The following is a 13,739-nucleotide window of genomic DNA, read 5'->3' on the forward strand; positions in this document are numbered from 1 at the left end:
TGGCTTTAGGAATAGTCACTTGTCACTTGAGGACCAACCTCATTCAGGGCGACAGTCAACCTCCTGAACAAATGAAAATATCATGAAAATTCATGAACTGATTTTGGAGGAATGTTGCCGAACAACTGACGAACTTGTTAATATGACTGGTGTGTCCTGAAGCTCCTGCCAACAAACTTTTTAGCAAGGATTGCAAATGAAAAGAGTTGCAGCAAAATTTGTGCCTTGCTTGGTCATGAAAGATCAAAAGCAGTCATGACTGAATGTATGTTGTGAACTGAAAGAACAGTTGGAGTTGATCCAGGCCTTTTTTCAAAGGTCATCATTGGTGACGAAAGCTGGTGGTTCAGAATTTGCAGATGTGGAAGAGGTGAAGAAAAAAAACAACAGTTCCAGCAGTGGAATATGTGCCTGGAGCGATGCATTGCTTCAAATGAAGAATACTTTGAAGGCAATAAAAGTGTGATCATGTAAAGCTAAGTGATTAAATAATATTGCAAAATTCCGGTTTCTTTTGGGTACCCCCTGTATATGCACAAACATAAATACACATGACTACACACACACACACACACACACACTGTATACATATACATACACATGTATATATACACACATATATACATACAGATACATATATATATGCACATATACAAATATATATGTACATATACAAATATATATGTACATATACATATATATGCACATATACATATATATGCACATATACAAATATATATATATGTACATATACATATATATGCATATATACATATATATGCACATATACAAATATATGCACATATACAAATATATATGTGTATGTACATATACATATATACACAGATACAAATATATATATATGTACTTATACATACAGATACAAATTTATATGTATATGTACATATACATATATACACAGATATAAATTTATATGTATATGTACATATACACACACATAATCATATATACACACATAATCATATATATCATAATCATATATACACACATAATCATATATACACACATATGTGTATGTATGTATGTGTATATATTATATATGTATGTATATCTGTGTGTGTGTGTGTGTGTATATATATATATATATATATATATATATATATATATATATATATATATATATATTATATATGTATGTATATCTGTATGTGTGTGTGTGTGTGTGTATATATATATATATATACACACACACACACACACACACATATATATATACAGCAGTACCTTGGTTTTTGAATAAATCATGCTTTATATATATATATATATATATATATATATATATATATTTATTTGTGATCAGAGACGCTTGTAAACTGAGGTACTACTGTATTAAATGAATATGTGAAAGACAGAAGATTAAAGTACAATTTATTCGTGATCAGAGTTGTTCGAAAACACAGGTTCAACTGCGTGTGTGTGTGTGTGTGTGTGTATATATATATATATATATACACACAGATACATATATTCACACCCAAAGATACATATATGTATAAACATATGGATATATACATATACATATAACTAGTAAAGATTAATTTCATAGAGAAGATTATAGAGGGGTTTTTTCCCACCTTGAAATTGTGAGTGAAAATATTTATTGCTAATGTGGACAAGAGTCAACTGCATTATATAGGTTAATGGAACTTACAGAAAGGAGGAGGAGGTGGGGGATGGATACTAACTGTAATTAGTTAATAGCTGTTAAAATACCAAAAGAAATATAATTGGAATTTTAAAAACAAGGGTTGGACATGCCAACCTTAGTGAAATTAATTCTACAAAAATAATTTATATTTTTAATATGGAGATGGTGGAGAGCATAAAAGCCTATTTTTGTAAAGTGGGACGGCACAATTAGATAAATCATCTTGAATGTATGTTAAGAAAAAAAAAAAAAAAATTTGTCTCAGGCTTACAGATTCTTTAGGTCAGAACTTAAGCCAATTTGTAAGCCATTTAAATGACTGAGGGTAGAAAACCTCCCCCCTGGACGGGATACCTGTCCATTGTAAGGTTAATTGCCAGCTACTCCTGGCACTCATTTTCAACTGACTGAACTGGAGCAGCATCAAGTGAAGAGCCTTGTCTGTGGACACAGGCTACTGGTCCTTAGAACAATGAAAAACAAAGCCAACTCTCACAGGATTTGAACTTCAGACTAAGAGGATAAATACTTGAAAGCATATAGTTTGGCAATATCTGATTGACCATCTCCAATTACCATAATGTATTGAATAAAGCTAAAGATAATTTTTAAAAAAAAGCTTGTTTTGATTTTTAAAGAAGCCACTAGCCAAATAGTGAAATAATTGAAAGAATATAATCAAAATTTGCTTAAAAATATAATTTTTGTTTAGCAAAACTTGAAATATAATTTGGGGGTTCTTTTTGTTTTGATTTCTTTCTCTTTTTCTTTTAAAAAAGAAGAAAAAAGCAATATGTTGTACTTTTTCAAAACAGTATGCAAAAAAAAAAAAAATGCACGTGGAGAAAGGAAAAAGAAAAAATATTAAAGCCAAGCTCTTTGAGAACAAATTACAGATAAAGCAGTGACAAAAGATAAATTTACAGAAAAGTGAAGAAGAAAAAAACAAACAATCCATAACAATTGATATTTGTACAACAGAGCTTTAGAGCCTGCACATTTGATCCATATTAAAAATTATAAAAATTAAAAACAAAAAAAATGTATTAAAAACAAACAATTTATTTGTTTCGGGGGATTTGAAATACAATGGCAGATATATATTTTATATATATATATAATATTACCTATTTTATTATATATACATAACAACATGTATGTATATCACAGTATTTAGGTATGTATTATACAATAATAGAATGTGTTAAATAATGTCCTGAATAATACAGAACATGAAACAATTTGAACCAACAGGGATCAATATGGATCAAATATGGCAGGAGGCTTGCTTTCTCTTTCATATATATACATATATATACACACACACATGTGTATATATTTGTATATACATACACACATACAGAGAATAATGTGTGTGCATATATATATATATATATATATATATACACACACACACACATTCATATACATATATTTATTATATATACACATGTTACTACAAATATCAAAACATGCGACTGGACACAAGACAACATGCCAGATCTAAATACATATGCATACATATGTATGTGTATATATATGCATGTATACACAATATATATATATACATATATACATACACACACATCTGTACACATACATATACATATATACACACACACACGTGTGCACACATGCACACACACATATGTATATACAATGTTTTTGTTTCCATTTAAAGATTTCTCCAAATAGATTTAATTTTCTCTGTGTGTGTATTTTTTTAATTTTTATTAATTTTTTTAGTAAACTTTATCTTTCTATTTAAATTATCAAATAGACTTATCAAACAAACCACTCCCTCAGATTTTAGTGGGTAAAAAAAATGCAGCACCATAAATTTTAACAGAAAAGGAGCCAAAAGAATTAGTCAAAAATGATTTTTTTTTTTTTTTTTTTTTTTTTGAAGCCTATAGTAAGCATTTCAATCTATTATTGATCCCTATTGATTGGAATTTAACTTTACTTTGACTTTTTTTTTTTTTTTAAATCAATTTCTTTTTAGACTTCTTTCCTTTAAATACCCTGTCAATTATCTACAAGTAACGAGGACAATTGCAATTTATCTTTCCTTTGGCCTCAACATTCTACTTACAAATAAATGATCTTGATTATCATTTTCTTTTTTAAATAAATGAAATAAAATATTACAAAATGAAAGTAAATATAAAAATAAAAATAAATTAAAATATATAATTTTTATATTTTCACATTTTCTTTCTCAGGAAAAAAAAAATGGTGATCGAAATAGTTACTATAGTTTTTATATTTAAGTGTGTGTGCGTGCATGTGTGTGTGTGTGTGTGCACGTGTGTGTATATTGATGAATAAATTTCATGTCAAAGTTGAGACCAAAGAAAAAACTATTTGTCTTCATAAGTGCAGATTAAATGACTTGTGTCGGTGGGGCTGCTTTCTTCTTATTGGAGACAGGAGGGTTTGGTGAGACAAGCTGGCTGAAACTAAAAATAACCACAAAATTAGTTTTGAAGCCTAACAAAAAATAATATTCACCAATATTATTTATTTACATTCAAATAGTAAGAAAACTAGGTGTGACAATGGGAGTTTTATAGAAAAAAGAATTATAATAATAATGATAATTGGAAGTAAGCTCTCGTCATTGATTATGTCTGTGTAAGCTATCTGCGTATTTGGTTTTCAAATTTCATGTTGAAATTTCAGGAAGAAACATCTTGAAGCAGTAACAAGTGACACAAAAAATTTGAATAATAAATAAATATCAAATCCAAATTCAAGTTCTTATTTGTAATAACTATTTTTAAAAATTAAAAACTGTAAAAGAGAAATGTGCTTACATAGAATTATTCTACAATCTGAAGATATACATATGGAAAAGCTAAGATGCATTTTTGAATTCTTATCAGAACTTGATAAGTCATAAACAAAGAAACTGAAAGTCCTATCAATTGGTATTCTACTATTCACACTCTACCGTGTCCATTGTTGAGACACAACTGCTTAAATTTACCAAGATGTAAATGAGCACCATAGATGCATTATTATTAGCTAAAAGTGGTGAATCCAACAACAAACATTGGAATATTTGTGTCAACTACCAACATACTATAGGTATATACATTATGATTTTCCAGGGTTTCTACCAATAATAAGAATTTCTAATACAAAATACAAGATCACAAAATATGACATTAACCTAGTCTGATATTATAATTTTTTTCAGTTTTGTAAGGATGAAAGGCAAAATCAACTTCAATGGAATTTGAACTTGGAATGTTGAGGTGTAAATGTTCTAGCAATTCTACCAATTCACTGTCTTTTTCTATGATGATGATAAATAACTATACGCATACAGAAAGATCACCATGGGTCCATATGTGAGTATTCCTGTGTGGGGGGGGGGGAGAAAGACTGTGTGTTGTGGTACTACTGTAACCTGCCCAAACAGATGTAGTGAAATACTACTTCTACATGTCTGATTACTGATTACAACAATTAGATAATCACTAGGATAATTAACATTAGATAATCACTACAATATGCTAACACTAGATAATTACTAAGATAATGATAACACAGTGATACGAAAAGAGCTTTGAGTAATCTATGTTGACAGTAAAAATTTAATAAATATATTTACACCCATGCCCACGCACACACACACACACACACACACGCTTGCTCTTGTTTTTCATTTTATTGTCATTTTACTTCATTGATGTTTCCCAAACTCAACTGATTTTTACCGTTTTTTTCTTTTGCAGAAGCAGTGCTTATAATGTCTTATATTCCTCTATCAAGACCTAACACTTCATTTTATTTAGCTTTATTTCACTCATTTATAATGTTTATGCTTGTCAATTGACTCATCCAACAGATTCCATCAATTTTAAAAATGTGACAACCCACTGCAGAATCAGTTTTAAATGTTTATCTGCTTTTTTTTTGCTCACTGATTCTTCAGTATTTAAATCCATTGTATTGTTCCAAAAGTTCACTTCTGTCTTAGGATGTATATTTAAAAGTATGTGCGTACATGCATGCGTGTGCACATTACATCAGATTGGGTTTCTTAAAATATGGCAGAATCTTCTGCCTTTATCTATGATTCTACAGCAAACAAATCTTCAACAATCCAAACTTATTTGTCAAACAGATCTCACTATCTTATTTCCTTTAAGAAACCTTCCTACTTGCACCCCCTACCTACCTACATACATACGTACATACATACATACACACACACACACACATACATACATACATACATACAACTAAGTACTGTATAGTGAAAGAGGGAGAGTGAAAAACAAAGAGAGTTGTGAGTAAATGTATCTTTCTTTGAATTAGAATTAAGTAGGTTTAAGAACAAGAGAAATTTTTGATTAAGGCTTCAGTACATATGTATAGATTGGCTGCTTCTGCAGATATTGTCATAATTGCAATACATATGGTAGGACTTCAGATAAACAATATCAACATATGGCTGGTGCTTTCTATCAGATATAATGGCCTACAATATAATTTTATATGAATATACATAGAACAAATTTGAGGCTTAAAAAAATAAGTGTTGGAGCCAATTTGTTAGACTAAAATCCTTGAAGACAGTACCCTAGTATGGCCATAGTCCAATGACTTAAATGTACAATTGTAACAGCTGTGTGTTTAAACATTAGCATGTTTAGTGAATCAATTCTAAAGTATCCAGAACAGAATTATACAAAATAGGATAGTTGTACCATTTTATCTTTTGGAAATACTGTGTCTAAATAAGTTACTTTCACTTTAAGTGTTTGTTGATAAATTCATAAAGAAACTTTGTAAATGGACAACTGGGAATATTAGAAATTTTTTTTTTTTCTTACAAAAAAAAAGTGGAAAATTCACTATTTCTTCTCTCTTTCTTGGTATTTCAAACAAACTGTTATTTTAACTTTGACTTGATTTCTTTTTTTTTCTTCTTACTTCTATTGTTGCACAGTTAAGAATCTCATTTCATATCAACATGGTTTAGTGGTTTATTTGGCTAAGTCTTTTACCATAAGCTCAAGTTGACCAATAACCTGTGAGGAGAGTTTGTTAGAAAATGTGCAAAAGCCTACACTAATGACTCTTACTTGGGATTAATGCAATTCTAAAGTGAGCAGGTAAATATGTTATGTCAACCACAACACAATATTAACTATTAATGAATTCATTAATGCACAGCTGAGGCCTGACATCTAAAATGCTTACATGTGTAATATCTCAAGAACAGCAAAGTTAAAGATGTGAGTTCAAAGAACAGAGTAACTGAGTTTTTTTTTTGGGGGGGGGGTGCTTGTAGGATTACAAATCTGTTTCTTTCCATTGCACTTTACCATATTTCCATATTATGTGCACTGAAATCTAATGAGGTTTACAACTAAACAAAGGGAATTATATAGCTGACATTGTGTTCCAACATAAACAACACACAAAACAAATTAAACACAAGACAATATTATACTCTCTCTTGAAACAAAGATAATTTCAATAAACCAAGAATCTATCCTGTATGGTATATAATGTACCTTTGTCAGTAATCTCAACTCATGCTACTGGCCATATTCATTTATTTGTCTTAGATCATTTTTGTCTTAATTATGCTAATTACATAAGCTACAAATGCTCTTCACTCTTTTTCTACATTTCCACATCTCAAATCAAAGTAGGACAACTGCTGTACTGATGATGTCCATTGAGGCAGAAACCCATGTCCCCAGCTCTCCTCTTATTTGGAGACAAGAGGACAACTGTAGTCAGTGACTTGTTTCTCAGATCACTTTTGTTTCACATACATTATATACATTAGACACACACACATATATACATATATATAAAGGAAAATATGTTTTTAAATTGGGATCAAAATTAAAGCACAATAAGTTTTAAATTTAAGGATGGTAATTTTTCTCTGGGAGCAAATTTTGTTAATGAGATATAATTATTGTTTAAAGAGATGCTAGTTTCTATCCTATCTTCTTCACCAATCAAGTCGATGACCAAAGCACTTGGCTGATACTGGCCTAGTCTACTAAGTTGTCAAAAGGTACCATGAATAGGCACAAATTAAAGCCATAAGTGTTCCATTAGTTTGTAGTGGTTAGTTAAAATTTTACCACACAATATAGCTAAGACAAAACACAATCTCTACCAGACTAATTTAACTAGTTGTTATTCATTATATTTGATTACCACTATCTGATATAAAATAATGTCAACAAGTTACCTCATTATCTAGCAATTCATTATGAATATATAGATCTCCATCAATTCAGATTAATCTACTTTATTACACATATATTTTTTTAAATAAATGTGTATGCATGCAAGCTTTATTTTTTAAGGGTTTGGAGAATTTTTTTTACCAAATAGGGTTAAAATATATATATATATATATATATATATATATATATATATATATATATATATATATATATATATATATATATATATATATATATATATATATATATATATCAAATTTTATAAGTTAGTTATATTTTAGTCTATAATACCCATTATGCACAAAAGACATCAAATATTCAACAATAATACGACTACTGACAAAAAGCAATTAAGTTAGAAACAACAATATTATATATATATATATATATATATAGAACAAATACTTCTCACAAGTACAACAATGAAAGCTAAACATGCCAGCAACAACAACAACAACGATAATGCAATTGTCTTAAGAGCAAAAAATAAATATATTCTTCATATAAGTTATTTATCAACCATTGGCTTACAAGAAAATTCGGGAGAAAATAGAAAGGGAAAATATTCAGTTTCATTATGGAAATATATTAAATCAATGTAAAGAAAAGCTTCTTCCATGTTTATTAATTTTGTTGCTGAACTAATTTCTTTATTTAACCCTTTGCTAGTCCTATGTATTACATGTGATATACAGTACATATTTGCCTGGTGTTCCTGTATCATATATGATAAACAACCCCTTTATTTTTTTCAACCACCAGTGTAACTTATGATGGAAACTTTAGCATTACTCAGAACATATGAAACAAGGGCTAACTGAAAGTCTGAAAACAAGCATGGTTCGTGGATGTTTAGGAGAAACTTATGAAAATGTTTTGGACAAGCAAAGGATTAATTAAAATGAATTTTAATAACTACATTTATATAAAAGGAAACTTAAAACATTTTTTATAAGAATTTATAGAAAATAATTAAGAAAATAACAAAAAAAAATAGTTGATATACTAGAATATTGTAACTGCAGACAATTTAGTTTTGATATTGTATAGACTGTTTGGATATGTTAGGAAATGTCTTGAGAATAGAGTACAGAGGACCAAATAATTTTGATCATGTAAAGGAATTTCCTTTTAGAAGTTGAAATATGTCACAAACATATTTTCACCCACCTGAAGTTTGCTTATGCCTAATTACTATTTGGCACTAATTGAATTTCTTCCAACTTGGCAGCCCCATGGCACAACTCAGTCAATGTTAAAGCCATGGTTTTAAAATCTGCTCAGAGTTATTTCTCCTCACTATTTCCCATTGATAACAACTAAAGAGCTATAAATGCATCTGGGAATCTAATAGGGGACAGCACTAGGCAGATATGATGTTTCTACACCTCTTACCATAAGAGGGAATATTTTTCTCCATATCAAATGCAGTGAATTTGCCTTTAGAATTTGAAATATGTTACAAACATATTTTAACTCACCTAAAGTTTGCTTATGCCTAAATGTTGCTTGGTGCTAATAGTGCTGAAGGTATATATGTATGTAGGTATACACACACACACACACACACATTTATATACATGTACATTTGTATATATGTATCTCCTCTACAGGAAGATACCTGTCTCTATCCCTCCACAATACTTTTTAATTTCTCATCAACTAGCACATAGCCATCTTCAATACTATTCCTCCCAGTTGAGGAATTTTTTGTCTTGCAAGTTACTAAATGACCCTGCTGGTGCCACATAAAAAGCTCTCAGTACATTCTGTAAAAAGGTTGACATTTGGAAAAGCATCCAGCTGCAGAAACCGTATCAAAGCAACAATGGAGCAAGATGTAATCCACCAGCTTGCCAGTTCCTGTCAAACCATCCAACCCATGCCTGCATAGAAAACAGACATTTGATGATGATGATGATGATGATATACATGTGTACATTACACAAACACACATGACAGGCATCTGCATGCACACTTACTGTCTACCAAATTCCATCATAAGGAATTTTGCAACCCACAGAGTAAAAGAGTCTTGCCCAATGCCAAATATGTCTGATAGTAAGATCAAACACAGAATCACATGTGCAGTGAACTTCTTAATACAGCTATAACTTCAACATTGTGCGTGTGTGTGTGTGTGTGTGTGCATACGTGACTCGCTGATCAAAACTACTCACTAATCATGGATGTGGGAGACTTATTTTAAAATAAAAGGACACACTCACACATTCTGTATATATTTTTTGCCAAAGATTTAGAATCTGACAAGGATATATTATCAAGTGTTGTTCTTCAATGTTAACTTTATACTGTAATGCATTGTTTTATGATAAAGGTGGTAGGCGTGATGAAGGTAGTAGCATCAGCAATTTTTCAGTCATACAAGACTGCACATAGAAAGAAAGAGAGAGAGAGGTAATTGTATCAACACTTGTAATACTATTAGTACTAATTTGTCAATCACAAGAGGGTTGAAAACTGATGTTATGTCAAAATTAGGTGGAATTGAATTTGAAAAATCTTAAAAGAATATTCTAATTTTGGCACAAGGCCAGGAATTTTGAAGGGAGTGCCAGTCTCATGCAACTGACACCCGTGCCAATGGTACATAAAAAGCACGCATTACACTCTTGGAGTGGTTGGTGTTAGGAAGGGCATCCAGCCATAGACACCATGCCAAATCAGACTGGAACCTAGTGCAGCTCTCCAGCTTCAAACTGTCTAGCCCATGCCAACATGGAAAGCAGATGCATAATGATGATGATAAGTTGGCTACAAAGTGACAGTATTTGCTTGAGATGATTGAGCAAAAGTTTATAGAGACATTTTATATATATAATAAAGTATTTATAGAGATGTCATCAATCACTAGGTATAAGTAGGTCACATCTATACTTAACAGAACTATAATTTTTCTTCAAGTACAGCTAGATCACAAAGTATGCTTTAGCTGCACAACTCACTCATTAATAAAACTATATAACATTTGTATATAGAAAGTTCACATTCCTTCTTGGCAATCTTTCCAAAGAACGACTCTTTCACCCATTGGCAGATGTAGGTTGAAGGATAATAAAGAGGTATATAGAGGTATGTATGGAAAAAAGTAGGTATTTGTACTACTACAATTAGGTTTCCAATAAATATCTTAAACAGGTAATAGCATTCATACTTCACCTGGAATATCATCAATTTACAACCTAATTATTTTCTAATACATTTATATTTACATTTTGTCATATAACTATTCTAGAAGAACCTGTTCACCATCACCTTCTCTCATACTTTAACTCCTGATCTCCAACATAAAGCTGCCCACCTCCCCTGGCAAGGGTTTTGTAGTTTTGTGAGCTGTATGGCAATCTTACTATTGCTGGTGGCATGAAAAAAGTGCCCTGTACACATTGTAAAGTGGTTCACATTAGAAAGGGCATCCAGCCTTAGGAATCATGCCAGAGCAGACATTGGTGTGCAATCTTGGATCCATTGGATCCCGTCAAACCATCCAGCCCATACCCATATGGAACATAGAAATTAAATGATGATGGTGTTGAAATAAGGTGACCATACTAAACAATCATCCAAACATGTTTTACATTGTATCATTTTCTTTCATCTTCAGTTTACCTTTCTTGTGTGTTTATTTTCCAATTCCTTTTTCTACAATTTACTATCCTCCCTACCCTCTTTCTTTTTCCTTTGTTGCTAACATAGAACCAACTGTTTAGTGACTTCTATAAAACTCATCAACACACAGAAAAACTGATTGTATATTTTTGCATTTGGCACAAAGGAAGATCATGCCTGCTAAACACAACAATGTCACTGCACCCACCAACACTACCCAGCAAGCAGTAAACAAACCCTTTTTTGTATTCAGCCAATTCAAATATTAGCAGATAACAATGAACTATTTGTCACCACAGTTCTCTAAATGCATACACGCACACATATTGCAGTTGCACAGATGACATGAATTAACAAACTTAAATGTGATTAGAAAATATTTCAAATGCAGACACTACATAAAATATGTCCCTAAATCAGTCAACATATTAAAAAACAAAAAGAGTGGGGAATCTTTTGGCAACTTCTTAAAGATTCATTTTGAAGAAAACATAAGTCTAGTCAGCACCAACTTCAGCACAAACTTTAAAAAACTGTATATTCTTGTTCTGCCAGGCTTTATAATATTTGTAAGTCAACATGAATGTTCTGACTAGCAGACTCCTTATAATAAACTTGAACAACCATCACACACACAGACATATGTGTCTTTTATTTATTAATCTATAGTAATCGGAAGAAATGATTAAATTTCAAGCTAAATTTCTTTTCAGTTTGTATTTATAGCTCCATTATAATCTGTTTAAAAAATTTATAAGGTGGGAAGTGAAGTTACTAAAATTAAATTCAATATTACTAAATGATACTAAAAACAGAAAGCAAAAAATGTGTAAAACTTAATTGCTAAATAAAAAAGTATTGAAATAGTAAAGATAATTTTATTTAAAAGTATCAAATAAAATTTTCAAAAATAGAGATATAAAATAAAAAGAAAGTAATCTAAGAGTGTTTTAATAAATATAGATTTAAAATATCAAATACTGAAATGTGTCCTTTGAATTTCTCTATCCATTTTAGAAACATGGATCTTACCAGTGAGAATTGTACATTACCTACATCATCAGAATTTTAAAATTTCAAGAGAACATGAAATATGTCATCTTCTGTGATCCCCACGGTCAGCCCTCAACCTTTTCTATGCAAAGGGATTTTAAACTCAATATTTACATGTTATGTAGATGCTATTATTTATGACTCCAGTAAAAAGTCCAACTGCTGAAAATGAATTATTTCATGTTCTCTTGAAGTTTCTAAATTCTAATGATATAAAATGAAATGTATATTTGCATGCAACATTCTAAGTTTATATGACCCAAGAAAACACCCTTATACTCTAAAGTTAAGGGAACATTTTTTGGCTTTGTTTTATATGTCAATTTTATTAGTTCCCTGCATAATTAGAAAAACATAAGACGAAAACTGACAATTTAATAAAAAAAAAAATCATTAAATCTACATTAATTTTATTTACATAAAAAGTAAAAGTATTAAGGATTTAATGAAAATACTGTCGGGGTCCTATTTTTATTTTTTGATTTCTTCTTTGATTCAAAATTAAGTTTTAAAATATTTTGATAAATTTAGAACATTAAAATAAAAAAAAAGTTATTCAATATGGCAATAAAAATCTGGAAAAATAATGAAAATTTAAGTAATACTTACAAATTCCAAATAGAGGACTTCTTCTTAGTAGGAGCTAAATCTGGATGTTCTCTTGAAGCACGGATCATTTCTGTCCATCTGACTGCTTCTTGTAGTTCCATAAGACGTTCTTTGTATTGATTGCGTTCCATCAATACCCGTGCCATTTCAACACGTGTGAACCGTTTCCTCTGAGCCATTGGAATATCATCCTGTAAAGAACATGTTTAGAAAATGTTAATTTCAAAACATCCCAATTTCATCTGCAGCATTCAGTTGTTAGATTTCAAACATCACCTTCAAGCGATTTTTGGGTTTTTCTCCTTCAATTATATCTATCTCATTAGTTTTACCTGTTACATTTAATCAATCATACAAGACTTCTTTGCACAGTGTCTGTCAATTAAATTTCACTCATAAGGTGTTAGTCAACAAGGAATTATGCTTGAAGATATTTGCACAAGATGCTGTGCTGCAGGATTAAACCTGGATTTAGACATTTGCAAAGTAAGCCTTTTAACCACACAACTTTGCTTGAGACCATAAATAGCATGAATAGATATCAT

The 13,739-nt window shown here is 30.4% G+C and overlaps 1 protein-coding gene across 50 annotated transcripts in view; it reads right to left on the minus strand.

Moving 5' to 3' along the window:
• LOC106882306 (C-Jun-amino-terminal kinase-interacting protein 4) overlaps positions 1-13,739 on the minus strand; it is a 249,052-nt gene that overhangs the window by 106,769 nt on the left and 128,544 nt on the right. For all 50 annotated transcript variants that reach the window (XM_089365071.1, XM_089365059.1, XM_089365051.1 and 47 more), the window contains one exon: positions 13,195-13,385. In XM_089365071.1, coding sequence (XP_089221197.1) covers positions 13,195-13,385 — 191 coding nt within the window. The remainder of the gene's footprint in view (positions 1-13,194; positions 13,386-13,739) is intronic.

This window comes from Octopus bimaculoides, chromosome Z, assembly GCF_046866305.1.
Source record: "Octopus bimaculoides isolate indiv1 chromosome Z, ASM4686630v1, whole genome shotgun sequence".
Lineage (NCBI taxonomy): Eukaryota > Metazoa > Mollusca > Cephalopoda > Octopoda > Octopodidae > Octopus > Octopus bimaculoides.